The following is a 16,678-nucleotide window of genomic DNA, read 5'->3' on the forward strand; positions in this document are numbered from 1 at the left end:
AAACAAGATATATAGTGAGATTAACTTATTTATATAGCTTTCAGGTCTTTAACTTTATCATCTCTCGCATTAGCCTTTGTGTATATTGAGTCAACAATGGCCAACACTTATCAAACATCCATGTGATAATGCACGCGTCGGAGGGGCTGGGCAGGCGCCTCCTTAACCCATTTGATAATGTTTAACCAGACGCTAATAATTTAACTGCTTAGCATTCGTATATTTTAAGTTGACAGCAGTTGATGGAATAATTTTTTATTTGCAGTTTTCATCAACTTTGAATCGCTTTTACAACAAGAAAATCTTTTATTTCCCACAGACAATAAAAAATAAATAAGAAATGTATTTCGTTTTAAGTTCAACTATTGCGAAACAATAATTAGATAATTAGAAATTGTGAATATCATATATGAATAAATAAAAATTAATTTTAATAATTTTAATAAAAAATAATTTTTTAATTTATAAAATTTGTAAATTAAATTAAATTTACTTTAATTTAAATTGCCACATAGTTTAGAGTTTAATTAGATATTTCTTATACTTTTGTTACCTTAGGGAAAAGCTTTCAATTTCATATTTTTTGTTTATAAAAAATAAACTATTAATAGTTAACATAGGTATACCTAGTATTTTGATTTATATATCTTAAGTTATTAATTACTAATAATTATAAGCATATTCGAATTTATTTTTAATAAGAGAGGGCATTCAAGTTTCTGCGTGTCAAAGATAAATTTGTTCAGTTCTTTAGCTTAAGCGTTACACAAACTTCGCCTTTAAATCTTTAAAATTAAAAGATTTGTAGAGTTAATTGCGTCTATAGATAAAATTACGTTTTTATTATGAATGAAATGCCAGCCATTGACGCGTGCACTTTGAACTAACCCTAGTCGAACTGTTTATGTTTTGTTATTAAGTGTGTTACAGGGAAAAGGGAAAATGGTTATAATGAATATATATATATATAAATTGGGTATACATCTATATTTGATATATATATATATTGTGATATTCAAATAGCTTAACAGGAAAACTGCTCACATTTTGCGTATTAAATATACTTAATTTGTTGATTAGTAATAATAAATATAAAAATAATGAGTACTAGGAGAAAACTCTTTGAATATTTATTTAACTATTTAAACTAACAGAATTGTTTAAGAATATCATAGTGATTATGCTTCAAGCTAAACAGGATGTTATTTGGAATTTTTGTTTAAAACCAATCGAGTATATTTCCAAATGTATCTTTATAGTTTAAATATATTATTATGAGAGTCTTTCAATATCCCTTTAAAGAGTGTTCGAACTTCGTTCGCTTGAGAGCAGTTGGAACAGTTGCTAAGGTTAGGCTAGGAGATGGCAACATCCGATTGTAATCTATTCTGTCGCACGTATGACGCTTTTGCGCTGTTGCTTATCAGAAAAGTAGTTTACAGCGGCTTATGGCGACAGGTATCCATCTGTGTATTTCGTTAGGATTTGACAGTATAAAGTAAAAGGTGCACCCGAAGAGATGGCAACAGTTGGAATCAAGATGGCAACGGCACTAGAGCTCAGCAGCACCGATGTACATGGCCTGTGCAAGAATTATCTGCATCAGCATGAAATTCTCGACAGATTCGAGATTATCAGCTACAAGCTGAAGCGCACATCTGATGCGCCCGCTGGATTTCTGGGCAGTCACTTCAACCTGGAGGTGGTGCTGCGTCTGTCGGAAACTGTAGAGCAGAAGCTGAGCTTCTTTTGCAAGTCAGCGCCGGAGGGCAATGCCACACGCATGGAGTACCTTGAGGCCTTCGGCGTTTTCCAGAAGGAGATCGTCGTCTACAAGAAGGTGTTGCCCGAGGTGCAGGCAGCCTGCACGGAGATAGCGCCCAAATGCTACTATGCGGACAAGAACATGTTGGTCTTTGAGAATCTAATCGATCAGGGCTATCGCATGGGCGCCGAACGGGACGGCCTGTTCAACTTTGAGCAGCTGCACTGCTGTCTAAAGACCTTGGCCGCCATGCACGCTGGCTCCATCATTAGGGATCAAAAGAATGGCCCCAGACAGCATTTGGAGGAGAACGCATATCCATCGAACTTGCCGCCAGAGCATCTGCGCATAGTCAACTTTAACCAGTCGTGTGAGGTGCTCAAGGAGTTTATCAAAACAATGCCCAAGTATCAAAGCCAACTGGATTATATTCTGGCCAACTTTACCAAGCGCATGTCGCGCATCTTCGAGCTGGTCAAGCCCTCCAAGACGCGCCTCAACACTCTGCTGCACGGCGATCTCTGGGCCAACAACATACTCTTTCAGTATGGCAAATATGGCGAAACGCCGCTCCAGTGCCGCCTGGTGGACTTCCAGCTGGCCAGGTATGCGCCGCCCGCCATGGATCTGCTGACGGTGCTCACCATCCCGACGACGAGACAGTTTCGTGCTGCCTATCTCAATGAGCTGCTGGCCGAGTATTATCGTTTTATGACCGAGTTTCTGAAGCGCGCCGGCCTGAACATCGCCGACTTTATGACAGTGGCCGAGTTTGAGGAATCGGTTGAAGAGTATCGCATTATCGGGCTCATTGAGAGCTGTCTGTTCTGTCATTTGGTTATACTGCCGCCAGCCAGCACACAGGAGCTAACGGGCTCCGCTGACGGCTTTAGCGATTTCTTTGATCGCAAACGCATCGATATCTGCATGAAGGCCTTTAACAGCGATCAAGTGTACAGAGATCGCTTGGTCGACATGCTAGAGGACTTTGTCGACAATTATGTTCTACAATCTTAGTAAATTTAAGCAGTAATTAATATGAAAAATATAATATGTTCTTTAAGGAAATTATATATGTTTAATTATATTTGTTGTAATATTGTCTTGGTCGTTGAATGAATGACCAGACCTGAGTGAATAAATGAATATTTTCTTTTTTTCAAGTCTCGCACATTTACATTTTGGCATTGCCTTCGATATTTCGTTAAGTTTTCGTTAAGTTGTTTTCGTCGTAATTCGAAAACTTTAAAAGCTGCTTTCGACTATGCTCGTTGGCTTGATTCGAGACGGGCTTAAAAAGTGCAATTCAGTTGCCATTTGGCTGCGTCGTTTTCAACAACTTGTGGCGGTTACTTGTGCAGCGAAACTGGAAACATAACGGTTTTACTGCTTGACAGGATTACGCAGCGAAAATAAAAAGACCCCAAAAATATCGAACGTGAAATTTAATTTAATTGCAAATTAATTACCATAATTTAAAAATGTGAGTGAAATTGCATTTTTATATAAAAGTGAAGAAGGTGCAAAAAATATTGTTGAAAAATAAATAAAACAAAAATCAAATACTGAAAGGTTTTAAGTTAAAAATAATTTTGTTGAAAGTTAAAATATACATATATTTGTTATATAAGAATTATTTTAAATAAATATGGAAAAAAATTATCTTATTTAAATTAAAAATAAAATTGCTGAAATAATAAAATAAATATTTTAAATTAAATAATTTTTTCAAAAATGAAATATTATTTATAATAAATATTTTAAATTAAATATTATTTTCAAGAAAGAAATATAGTTCATAATAAATGTATATACACAAATTCTGGTCAGATCAAAATGTTTGAAATGTACTGTATTTGAATTAATTGAGTTTTGAAAACAGTATTTACTATTTAATGGCCAATTCATAGTTTGCAAAAAAAATAAAAAAAAAACTTATTAAACCTTGTGAAATTCCCTGTCATCAATTATTCAAGTGCCATTCGAAACTAAATTCCCAAAATCGTTTGCTAACACTTAATAAAAATTCAAAATATTTGCGTTTGTCCGCCAAAGCAAAAACGTTGCAGGCAGCAGCAACAACATACTCGAATAACAACAAACAAACGAAGCTGAAGGCGCAATGCAAATGGCCATAAACAATTTGACCTATCTCAACAAAAATAACAGCAACAACAAAAACAAGGCAAACATTGACAAGCACTAAAAATAACCAAACTATAAACGTTGACAGTGGCTCATTTCACATAATTCAATTTAACGGTCACGTTTTCTTAGCACAGCCAAATAAATTAATAAAGCTAATGGCTAAGTTTTAACTCTTTTACTGTTATTGATAATATTTTTGTTAAGTATTGCAAATGTAGCTTGTTTTTAAATGAATACAATTCTGAATAATTTATAGAAACGCTGCTTGATTCATAGATACTTTTTGAAAACTTTTAGAGAAATACTTATGAAAATATCTTTGCAAACAGCTAGACGTGGCAAACAGTCAATAAGTAAAGTAAGACTAAGATGATTAAGCTAAGTAGCTATGTTCATCAGTCCATTCTGCCATTCTATGATGCTGTTTAGGGTATCTTCTAGTCGGATACTCCCGAATACTCTAACTTCTCAGTTTTTATAAGAGCTTGCAAAATAATGGGTTATATAGCCACCCAGCTAGGGCCATATATATAACATATTGTCATGACTTCGGAGCATTACAAGAACTGAATATTAATTTTGACCATAAATCGACGACAATTTAAAGTTAAGGCAATTTAACAAACGAAATTTGTTGTGCAACAAATCGTGATTCTATTTGCAGTGTAAAAATTTGTCGAAGTGAAAATCGATATATTATATAATTTAAATGTTGGATAAAAAAAGAAATCTTTTAGTGAAAATAATTAACTCTGAATATTTAAAATATTTTAAACAAAATATAAAAGTTTTTAAATTGATTATATAATCTTAAAAAAATTAAAATATAAATATAAACAAACGAAAAAAATAAAAATACATAAAGTATTTTATTTATAATGAATATTCGACGATATGACAATAATTCATAAGATGGGCTCAGAGATCCTGAAAACCATGATCAAAAAGCTATCAAAAATACTTAATTGAGTAGAAGAAACATATTTTAGTTTAAATCTAGAAAGTATATTCACAAATTGTTTTTCATTATTATACAAAGCATTTCTTAATATATTGAAATAAAGTATATGAACCCAACTATTTATATATTCTATGCATATATATATGTATTTTATGGGAAATAATTTGCATCAATGCAAAAAACTGAAAATATTTAAGTGGTAAAGTTTTAACTTTTGACAAGTTTTTAAGCCAGACTAAGCTGTAAATATTTTATACACTTCCCAATGAATAGGTAAATAAATTTTTGTAGTAAACCAAACCTGAATAGTGACAAAGAAATAGAAAATACAAATCATATGCGGAAATAAAACTTTGCGCAGTCTTCGGTAGATGAGTTGACCAAGTGACCTAGGCAGATGACTCTGTATTTATATGAAAAAGTGAATGAATAAAGGAGAGTATGAATGTCATACTGGTATATAACATACTATATTTATATCTGCATACAAAACTTAGACTTTTCAATAGAAATTTTAATATAGAAACTTGAAGAGTACATGAAAAAGCTATCCAGGCATTTCCTAAATAAATTCCAGAATTTATATTATTATAGTATATTATAGTTATTTTTATCAACTTAATATTCTCTGATTACTAAAATTCTCGCTTTTCATCTACCGTGAACTAAATATCTGATCACATATTACTTAATGTTTGTTGATATTGCGAGTTCTTTAGCTCTGAATGAAGCTGTAAAGGCCATTCGGAAAACTATTTACCCATGCGATTACTGTCGATCGTCAGCTTAATGATCATCGCGCTTGTTGTCACAGACATGCCTGACTCCTCAGTGGAGCCCGAACTGCGTCGCCTGCATTATGCAATCCAACTTGGCAAACTCTCAGCGTCCCCCACAACATGTTCAGGTTTTTTTTTTTAATGTAATTTTGTGTGTCAGGTTATGTGCTGTGCCACGAACTGTGACTGTGACTGTGACTGTGACTCTGGCTGCGACTCGGACAGGGAATCGCGCACGTAGTCCAACTTGGGGACTCTGATACTGTAACTAAGAAAAACAGCCCGAGTTTGTTTGTTATATTTGATTGGGTCAATGGAATCCAATTGACGTTGTCGTCGCTGCAGTTACATGCTTTACGTTCATTCACAAAAATGTGGGTCACTTGGTTAATTGACAAAGATTGACATATTGTTATTCTACGTGCCCCCAAAAAACTGTTTACACGCGCATAAATATACTTTTATTATTACTATTATATTTTTGCATACAATGAGGAAATACAGCTGGAAAATCACTGAAACTAAGAAATTGCAGCTGCAAGTGCTGAGCCCCAGAGCGGAATCAGGCGAGAGTGAAAGGCCGCTCGAGAGGCCTTGAAACTTTAAGCCATGGCTTAAAGATGCCGCTCATTACACATTTTGTTGTTTGGCAATTAATGAAGCAGAGTGTAAAATTGTTCAACTTACACTTTTTAGCAACTACAAGGTTACTTGGAAGCTGTAATTTCTTTAATAAAAAATAGCTGTAATTGTTAATTAGTTAATAATTAACAATTGTTCATCATGCGTTTAGCCAAAGCGAAAAGTGTAAAATTAATTAATGCCCAACATTAGCCCTTAGGTGCTTATATTAATGTGCCTATTTGTAGGTCTGTGTGGCTTATAAAAACATAAGAGCGGTATTCCCTTGCTTTTATTTTGCTTATATATTTTTTGCATAAAAAAGTTTGTAGCTCTGATATATTTATATAACATGTTTGTCTTTATAAAAATCCAATTTATAAAAATATTTGATTTTTGTTTATTTTCTTTTTCTGAAAAAATAGTATATGATTAAACCCGACTATTTTCTTTAACAATTTCTTGTAAACTTTGAAATGAATTTTATTTATCTGTTGTATATTAAATTTACTGTAAAGATACAAGACACCAGCCTTATACTTCTCCAAGTCCAACCTTTTCACACCTTACAAGTTTCTTTCCATGACAAATATTTTTTAAAAATAATTAATGTAAAGAGTAAATTTAAAAAAATTCTCTATATATGACAAGACCTCAAATTACGCAAAATAAAATATTAAAATTTCTTAGGTAAAACTGCAACTGCAGCTGTTAATGATCACGTAATCATATTGTGCGATCAACACTGCTCAACGTGGTTGACGAACGAGCGAATAAAGGGCACGCAACAAGCCATGTGATGAATGCAATATGCAATCTTGCCCCAAGTGGCAATATCAAGTCCAAAACTTACATCATCAGTTACTGTGTCTGCGGCGCATCCAGTGGCAAGGCGCAGCGCCGCGTTGCCGGTTATCCAATTAAAGCCAAAGATTCGAGATAGTTAGTTAGGCTGCAACAAAAGTGGGCCGTCTACAAATACAAAGTTTTGCTTTTTTTCTCTCACTTTTTTCATACGCACGATGCACGCGACATCTAGGAAATGAGAGCCGCCATATGACGCCAACTCCTACCAGTATATATATATATATAAATTTAGTTGCTGTGCCAAGTCAGCTGACTAGTAGTTGTCCAGTGTCGTCTGTGAAAAGCGGTCCATTTGGGTTATTTAGGCGTGTTGCCAGCCTGGGCAAGCGTGCGTCTGGTTATGCTGCATGGGGATATATAGCCAGCCACTCCTCGCGGGCAGGGGAAAGGGGACACAACGTGGAGTTCCACATGCGTGACAGGCGGAAACTTGTCATATCATATGCACGCCACAATTATGTAATGATCATAATAATAGTGCCAAAGCAAAATATACACATTCGCCTTTGCAATCATGTTACGCATCCAACTTGATCTTATACTCTGTTACGCAGGTGCCTGCCCTATCGTCTGATCTACTTAACAATTTTGCTAATTGCCTTAGCAGACGCTCGTCCGCAGCGCAACTTGCAGCACATTGCGGTAGTGGAGAATGCCGCCTGGGAGCAAACATTGCCGCAACAATTACAGAATCCCTTTTATAAGACGCCGCGTGTCCGCGACGCTCTAGCCAGATCCAGTTGGTTTGGTCCCGGCGAACAGGTGGTAAGTCGTAATTATAATATATCTATCTTACTTTTTTATCAATTTTATTTTTTTGTCCTAGGTTTTTGAACGCCAGGCGGAGAAAATACCACGCATGGAAATCTATAATGTGCTCTCCCATGCAGGTCTAATACCATATCGCAAATATTTCTAAAAATTTACCGACTTATAATTTCTTATATTTTATAAACATTTCGAAAAATATTATATAATACAGTCATTAATTTTAGGTAAACAAAATAAATTTGTTTTACTTTAGCGGAACTAAATATGAAAAGCTAGCTTGAAATAATAGCGATCATTACGATGAAAGAAAGCTCTTGTATGTATATTCGAACAATCAGTAACCATGCAACACACAGATAGGACATCTAAAAGAACGAACATTTTCAACATTTTCTACTATTTTATCAGGCAGGTTCATAAGCGGTAATATATATACATATGTGAATATACAAAGGCTTATACATATGCGAGCAAAAAAAACAGTTATAAAGGAATGAAATTGGCGAGAGAAAAAGAGCAGTGACAGTAAGCACAGAAGAATGATCGGACGTCTCGCTCTATCACACTAAGCACTTCACTACCCATAGCTTAAATGCTAGCGCGAGAGAGCAAGCGAGTCGAGGGGAGCTGCTGCAGATTGTTCTAGTTGATGTACATTGCATGGCCAATGATACTAAAAAAAATAAGTAAACAATTTATATGAAGCGAAATATGTTTGTAAAAATAACTTCATTTAGTTTATATTTTATAAAACAGTTAAGCATAATAGGTGTCTCATTTGCATACAAAAAAAATCAAGAACATTTGTTACAACAACTACATGAGTCAGTGTACCTAGCATAGCTGAACGGAAAAAGTAAATGGTCGATTGGCCTTTCTCTGCACAGTAAGTAATAATTCTATAACTAAAACTCAAGCGGTACATCGAGCTTCGCAACGCGTTGCAATCGCTCATCCAGTTTTAATTGCGTATCCTCCTGACTGTCGTTTTCCTCCAGCGCCGTTTTCTGCGCCAGCAACGTTTTCCGCACCTCCTCTGCCTGCTGCTGCTGTTCTGCCAGCTGCTGCTCTTCTTCTTCTTCGTCTTCATCTTCATCGCTGCCTGGATGCGCGAGCCCATTGCCATTTAATTTGCCATTATTCAGAGTCTCTTCTGTCGCCGCTTTATGTCTAGCTGCGCTGTCGGCAGGCGTTAGCAACGATTTGATGAATTCGCCGCAGATCAGGCTCATCGCAGGCATCGTATGGGCGGACAAATTGACCAGCTGTAATTGCGAAATGAAACGGGGAGAGAGAACATTAATTGACATTCACCTTGACAGAGTTCACTAAAAAAAAAATAACTATATTAGTTGGTTTAAATTTGTATGTATTTTCTTTGTTACAATTACTTGTCACTTTGTTAGTTTTTGGTGGTGCGACAATCGTTCAGATTATAGTTCAAGTTCACTGCTCGAAAATCATAATCTGAAGCTCTTCTACGAATTATAAAGTGTTGTGTTTCGGTTTATTTATGACTGTCATTTGCTGTCAAGCTCAAGTATCTCTTATCTGCTAGCCTTCGCGCATGCGTCGCAGTTAGCTTTTCATGAATGTTTACGTTTATTTTGGCGGTATATATATTTTTGATTATTATTTTGCATAAGTATTACTCATCGGCTGTATTTTTCTGCTAAAAATTAATTAATTAAGATTTTTTTTACCAGGAAGCTGCATCGAAACAAATCCAAAGTGAGTCAGTACCAGCAAAAAAAAATCTATTTGCATTCGTAAATTACAGCTTGACAAAACCAACTGAAACTAGTTTAATAGAGCAACTGACTCAAATAAATTAGTAAATATATAGGCTAAGTAAGCATAGTGCATGAATATAACGTAATTATGGCAATAACGGACAACTGCTCGCATTATAATTATTACAATAGATCAACCCACGTGGTCGAGCCTCAGGGGAAATTACACTTGCCCAGAACTCTTCATAAAGTAGCCACAACAAATGCGCGACATTATTTTATTGAACAGCATAAGCTTCAAAAATGCGAAAAAGCACGCAACAACAACAAAAAGCCGCTAGGCATAAACAAAACAAATTGAATAACAAAAAGAGGTAGAGAGCGAACGTGGCGACGAAGTTGAGAGAAAAAGAGAGAGAGACTTGAAATAAGCGCAATCTCCATGGAGTGGGCGTGCTTGCACTGACAGCTGCACTTAATGCAGTGCTAAATATATATAAGTGTGTGTGCAAGTGTATGAAAGTACGAAGCAAGGAGCATCCGAGAGAAACAATAACAAACCGAAGTTTATGAGCCGACGCTTCGTATGTTAGAATTATGAGAGAGCGACACGCACGAAGCTGCTGCTGTTGTTGCCGCTGCCGCTGTAGCAGCAGAGCGGCATATAAATTGCATTGAGCAACAACAGCCGTTCAACATTGTGCCGTCGTACTTTGCACAAACAACAACAGCAGCAGCAGAAGCAGTGTCGCAAACCCGGAGAGAGCGTGACTAAGGAAGCCAGGCAAACGGAAGCGCGTGCCGCAAGTTTACGGAAATACAATAACACAAAAAAAAAAAGAAAAGACGCCACTTGACCCGCAGCTTGACACTAAAAAATTCAATTATTAATCAATTCAAAAAAAAAAAACGAATAAAAAGTAGCATACAAAGTGCAGTTAAGTGAAGTTCAAAAATACCGATATGTGGCCCCACTTATTCGGCTTTATTTCGCTGCTTTGCCTTGCATTGTTCTGTGCCTGGGCGCAAGCTGGACCAGTGCCAATTGTGAATGAGGTGAGTTTCGGGGCGTGCGGCGTTGTGTGGAGTACGAAGAGAAGGAAGCGCAAAGAAGTCATGAGCTAAGGAATTTTTCTTAATTCTTTGCTTTCTCTCTCTCTCTCGCTCATTCTTGCACTCAGTTTTCTAACAAAGAGAATTCAACTTTTTCCGGGGTACAATGTTGCAGCCGAGTGCAGTAGTTAATTAAAAGATTACTTTCTAATTGACAATAATAAGGCCGTGAACACGACTTGGGCGGCTGTTAATCAGTACGCCTATTTATAGAGCCTAACTGTTTGTTATGATCAGAGAATATTCCATTTGCTTGTATTATATAATATGCAGAGTGAAATTCCTTATCAATTTGTCTGACAAGAATTCGAGGTGTTTTCAAAAATCTTTATAAATAACAAAGTGATTAATGTATAGCCTATGATGAATGATCTTTAAGCCCGACTCAAAGTAAGTGAACTTCTGCATTACTTTCACAGTTGTCTCAGCTATCCAAATTAGACCTATACCAAGATAAGATATTTTCTTATGCTAATATAGTTGCCATGCTGATTTGATAATGCCGCACAGAGTCGAGCCAATTGAAAGGCATCCAGAAATAAGCAATACAATCGCGCCTTTTAACTTTTAAGAGAATGGCGTTATTATACTGAATTGAAATTATTCAAATTGACTTGAAAATAGCAAAGTGTAGACACTTGGCTCGCACAAAAGCCTCTACCCAAGTGAACTGAACTGGATCACGTGAGCTCATAAAAGGATGAACCAAGAAAGTAAAATATATAGATCACATATTCTTTGATCATATAAAAACAATAATATTTACTTAAGAATAGGAATACTCAAAGTTATATCTATTAAAGTGTTCTATATAATATCTACTTGAACGAAATTGAAAAGTTATCTGAACACGAGCCCAAGCATCTATTCCATCTTAATAGATATTCCTTCATATCTTCGATATGCTTAAAATCTTTTCTATATTCTTCAAATTTTCAATATATTTTGTTTTCCTCTACATTAGCATCAGCAGCTCATGCCCAAGGTGCCTCAATGGCATTGTTTGCGTTACTTTAAGCACGATGTGCTGATGATGCGTCGCTGTCGACATTTGCGTGTTCCTACGGCACCGCGTCTTGGAGATACGCTCATACGCAAGAGGAAGAAATAGAAAGTGTGGCGATCAGGTGACCAGTTAAGCCAAAAGCAACAACAACAACACAAACAACAACAACGATTAGACACGACTGAACAACAATACGAATTCCAATTACAAATAGAATTTCAACAGGATTTATAACAAGACCAAAAAGCGAAAGCAAAATAATAATTATATATTAATATACATCAACATATATATATGTGTGTGTATTTAATCTAAACTAATCTTAAGTCTAACCAGTTGTACTTCATAGCACGTAAGGTTTCAATAAAGAATGAGAAACCCAGGGCGAGATTTACCCTACAAATTATATTCGTTTCTGTACTCATACTAAAATTATTTAGCAATAATATTTGTAAATTTCAATAGATCGTGTATTCACTATATAACGTTTTCAATTAAAAAGTGCTAACATAAAATAACATGGAAATGAAACAGAATAAAACTAAATGTGTTATCTAGCTATCCTTATATATATAGACAAGAACAAACAGAAATCGAAAGCCTTAATGTTGTTTAAGATTTTATAACTTAATTTGTATTTGAGCTCAATAAAAAATAATTGGCCAAGCATATTTGATAGGAACAAGTGAAAATGAAACACGTAACGTACTGTATTTATACTCCTTCAAGATTAACATAGCTCAGACTTTAAAATAAGATTGAAGAAAAAATGGAACAAGTGGAAATGGAACACTCTATGTCCGCTATAAAACAACAACAATCAATGAATAACCTTTTAAGAAATAGAAAATAGAATTATATAAGTACTAAGTGTTAAATAAGCATATTAACTAAACACATTTCTATTTAAACAATTTTAAAGAACTTGCCAAAAAAATAAAAGTATAGCCTAATCAAAGCGTAGCATTGTCGTAATTCATACTATAAAGTATAAATTTATTAATTATTTATGTTCCTTAAGATCTCCTGGGAATCATCAATTTGATATGAAATTGGCTTTTTCAAATAGGACACAGTTGGGGATAAATTTAGGATTTTAGATCCATATAGTTCTACAGATTAGAAAAACATTCTAACCTAACTATATAAACTATATATTTTACTATAATAAATTATGGGTTGTTCATTCAAACACCCTCCCTGAGATCTGATATGTATCATAACACTTACCGCATTCACTGAGCTGTGCGCACCACGTCCCACAATCAGCGGTCCGCTGCTCTGTTCATTTTCTATGACGTCGCTGGACTTTTGACTGGCAACGAAGCCGCCAAAGGTTGCATATTGCAGCAGCTGCTGCGCATCTGGGGGCTGAGCAAACGAAATGGGCGCCGGCGCATCGTCCATTGTGCTTTGACCCGGTGTGGCCAGATAGACAATCTCTTTGTTTTGCGTGAGCATATGTAGCGTGGACTGCGCTTGAAAGTCCACATTGATGGAGCTCTGCTTGGGCTGACGACGCGGCAGCCAGACTAAGCCATACAGTTTGGGCAAATTGCTGCGCTGATAAATGGGCAACGGCACATTTGGCTGGAAGACGTGCACTAGTGGATAAATATATAAAAAGAGGTTACGGCATGAGTAAGGCTTCGATCTGCTGCCGCAGTTACTCACGTTCATCGTTGCGTGTGACGGCAGCTATAAGATTGGTGAGTGGATCGAAGGCCAATTGCCTCACGGATAGCTTGAGGCCTGCTTGCAGACGGAGTGTCATTAAGTTCCAGATGAGCACGCGCGATTCAGTACAGACGGCCACCAGATGCGCCTGCGCGCCAGCTCCGAATTGCACATGCGATATTTGGGCAATCGTTTGAAGTGGCGCTGCCTTTGCTTTTAGTGCCTTGTCAGGCTGCGATTCCCAGCGTTTCCGCTTTTTCGAAGAAGTTGGTGCTGCTTTGGTAGTCTCATCCAGTTTCAGCACACTAAAGAGCGGTAACAGCTCCCGCTTGACCAGCTCTTCGTAGTTTTTCCGCCTGCCGCTGAGCCGTGTTAACCGCAGTTTCGCCTTGAAGCGTTGCCGAGGCTGCAGGCGGTGCAAACGCGCCTCTAACGCTCTTAGGCGCCGCTGCACAGTAATGGGGTCCACCAAACATTGTTGTAGATGATCCTTGAGGCGTCTATAACATGCCTCGTGGACAGTGCATTCGATGCCAAAACGGCGCAACAGCTGCAACTTTTGATGTAATCCCAGCTCGGACATTTGCATGATATGCTTATACACAGACTCCTTGGGTATCTGTTCGATTTTAGACTTGGATTGACTGGTCGGCGCATTTGACATCAGCTGCCGCGCCTGCTGCACCAGCTTCTGATCGTCGCTGTCGAGCAATGTTTGCAGTAGACTCCACAACTTCTGACGCTGCTGCGTTAACTCGGTCCGCGTTCCATTCAATGGCATCGGAGCCAGACGCAACTGTGCCTTGGCCACAACACCATCATATCCAGCAGATGAGCTCAGTGCGTGCAACAATCGTAACGTGCGCCCATCGTACAGCACCAACGTGCTGCCATAGCCAGCAGCCAACAGTGAACCATCCTGAGAAAAGCATATGGAGCCAATTGTCTGACGCTTATAGCTCGCTTGAGCTTCACAGCTCCACATGCTGCCACGCTTGTAAATGTTTTCCGAATCGCCCAAAGTCCACAGTTTGATCACATTGTCCTTGCCGGCGCTAGCACAGCGCAAATTGTTCACCTGGAACTGATTGGAAAAGACGATGGCTTGGAAACCATATTCATGCGGCAGCTCAATATTTGTGTTGAGTTTGTAACTGAAAAGTAAGCAAAGAATAAATTAGTTTTTGAAATAAAAGCTGCTTTTGCTGAACTTATGCTTTACCATTGTAATCGCTCCTGATATTGCCAAAATTTGAGTCGCAACTCTGCAAAGTTACGCTGATCGTTGAACACCTCGCCCGTGACCATCCAATCGATGTTGAAGGCCGCCCGCGTGACGCACGTATTGTAGATGATGCGATTCGCTTCCTGTGAGTGCACATTACTCTCCACAATACGCAGCTGCAATAGATAAAAAAAGCAAATTAACTTTCATTCATTCAGTTTCAACTCGAATGGCCTTACATTATAAAGCAAACTCTTCGTATAAGCCGAGAAGAATTGCAATTGTCCAATGCGTCCATTGAGCACCAGCGTATTTGTGCGTGGATTGAGACAGAGGCCAATGGGAAACATAGTCTTGCCCGTCTTGTCTGGCAGCGCATATGTGAAATGTTGTAGCGTCGATTCCAGCTTGCTTTCGTTGGGGCTAACAAATTGTAGCGCATTGTCATCGGTGCAGGCAAGCACATGTTCATTCCCGTCACTGATCACAATGTGTCTTATAATGCTGGGCATACGCGGCAGGAAACTCTTTTCATCCTGATTGATCATTGACCATTTCACGAGAACCGATTCATGGCCAGCGCTGTAAAAACTGACGCCAGTGGGTGTAAACGCAATGCTCGTCACACCCGTATTATGCCAATGATGTTTCATACATAGCACACGTTCCTGATCGTCGAACTGTCGCCAGATGATGATTCGGCCCAATTCATCGCCAGTGGCTGCCACCTCCTCACAGGGACTAATACGCACACACGTTATTAACGCTGTATTTATGTTCCTAAACCGCCAAAAATTCCAGGTTGTATAGTTGATAAAGTAAGCATAGTAACCCTGTGCTAGTATTATGTACTTAAAGGCCCCTTTGCCCACATCCACAAATGGTGTTCGAATTCTGTGGAGAGAAGCGCAACAGGTAGTTAGAAATCATTTTATGTACCAAAACAGTTAGAATCTGAGCTTGATTAAAATATTGTAATAAATAAATTTGTCTTTTACTTAAACTTGTTTCTTGATTACAAATTTTACTCACTTTAATTTGAGGCCACATTTGATGTCAACGACGGCGCCTGTGCTGGTGTTAACCACATACCACATGATCTGTTCGCCGCTTTTTCGCTTGGCCGTCACAAAGGCGCAGGCGGTGTCACCTTCCTGGTACAGATTCAGCAGATTACATGTAAGTATTTGCAGACCCTCCAATTCCAGCTTTAAGTTGATGTTTTTCTGTAGCACTCCTGTTCGCCAATGCCAGCGTAGTATTTGCCCTGTGATGGTGCAGCCGAGCAGCAATTCCGGTTGTTTCACGTCGAGCTCTAGGCTAATCAAAGGATCCGTTGCGTCTGTTAGTTCACGTGTCAATTCGCCCGTGGTGGTGACAAACACCTGTACTTTAAGACCGCAACGTACAAAGACAAATCTACGCAAATTGTAAAGAAGTTAAGCATTTGTCTCAATATTACTTTTATTTGGTTTAAACTAACCTTCCCTGCGCAGAGAAAACAGGCGCATGTTCCACAATGTTGCCGCCCGCCAAATGCTGCAGCTCGAGTCCGTCTTCGTCGTCGAAATTCATGGCTGTAACAACTTAGCAGCCTTGTGGGGCAGTTTTAACTGCTTATACACTCTAAAACTATATATTTTAAGCAATAACAACTTATTTTCTGCTAAGTATTTTCATACAAATCACAAACCGCACGTGTAGCTGCTTTTTACAGTGTTGCTAAACTCGGCGGGCAATAGTGCTGCAAAAAACAATATGCAACGGAATGTGAAGCAGCCAACTTAATTCGATAGCAGTCTTTGAGCGGAAATATTTTGATTGTTTTAAATAGCATTAAGTATTATCAATACATATTTAGCTTTTTAGCATTATACAATGTATTGGTAAATCAATGAAGACTGGCATGTATTTAAATAAAACGAAGGGAGTAAAAATGATGATTGTTGTAATCTGGTAATTGATGTTTGAGATGCTTAACTCAAAATTTGTATGGCTATTATGAACATTAA

The 16,678-nt window shown here is 37.5% G+C and overlaps 4 protein-coding genes across 4 annotated transcripts; 3 read left to right on the forward strand and 1 right to left on the reverse strand.

The window, feature by feature from the left end:
• Positions 1–1,516: 1,516 nt before the first annotated feature.
• LOC111601154 lies at positions 1,517–2,904 on the forward strand. The gene has a single exon (XM_023317633.2). It carries the CDS (start codon positions 1,520–1,522, stop codon positions 2,780–2,782), a length of 1,263 nt encoding a protein of 420 aa, XP_023173401.2. The 5' UTR covers positions 1,517–1,519; the 3' UTR covers positions 2,783–2,904.
• A 4,679-nt stretch (positions 2,905–7,583) lies between these two features.
• LOC111602287 lies at positions 7,584–8,060 on the forward strand. The gene is made up of 3 exons (XM_023319291.1): positions 7,584–7,600; positions 7,696–7,906; positions 7,968–8,060. The coding sequence occupies exons 1-3, from the start codon at positions 7,584–7,586 to the stop codon at positions 8,058–8,060; spliced, it is 321 nt and encodes a 106-aa protein (XP_023175059.1).
• A 592-nt stretch (positions 8,061–8,652) lies between these two features.
• On the reverse strand, positions 8,653–16,428 carry LOC111601455 (WD repeat-containing protein 75). Its single transcript, XM_023318037.2, has 7 exons — positions 16,150–16,428; positions 15,699–16,085; positions 14,906–15,560; positions 14,664–14,842; positions 13,439–14,595; positions 12,995–13,368; positions 8,653–9,177 (listed from the first exon to the last, which is right to left on the reverse strand). The coding sequence occupies exons 1-7, from the start codon at positions 16,239–16,241 to the stop codon at positions 8,818–8,820; spliced, it is 3,204 nt and encodes a 1,067-aa protein (XP_023173805.1). The 5' UTR covers positions 16,242–16,428; the 3' UTR covers positions 8,653–8,817.
• LOC111601463 lies at positions 10,513–12,016 on the forward strand. Its single transcript, XM_023318049.2, has 2 exons — positions 10,513–10,701; positions 11,723–12,016. Exons 1-2 carry the CDS (start codon positions 10,609–10,611, stop codon positions 11,867–11,869), a joined length of 240 nt encoding a protein of 79 aa, XP_023173817.1. The 5' UTR covers positions 10,513–10,608; the 3' UTR covers positions 11,870–12,016.
• Positions 16,429–16,678: the final 250 nt, after the last annotated feature.

This window comes from Drosophila hydei, unplaced genomic scaffold (genome assembly GCF_003285905.1).
Source record: "Drosophila hydei strain 15085-1641.00,03,60 unplaced genomic scaffold, DhydRS2 tig00008114-arrow-pilon, whole genome shotgun sequence".
Classification (NCBI taxonomy): Eukaryota; Metazoa; Arthropoda; class Insecta; order Diptera; family Drosophilidae; genus Drosophila; species Drosophila hydei.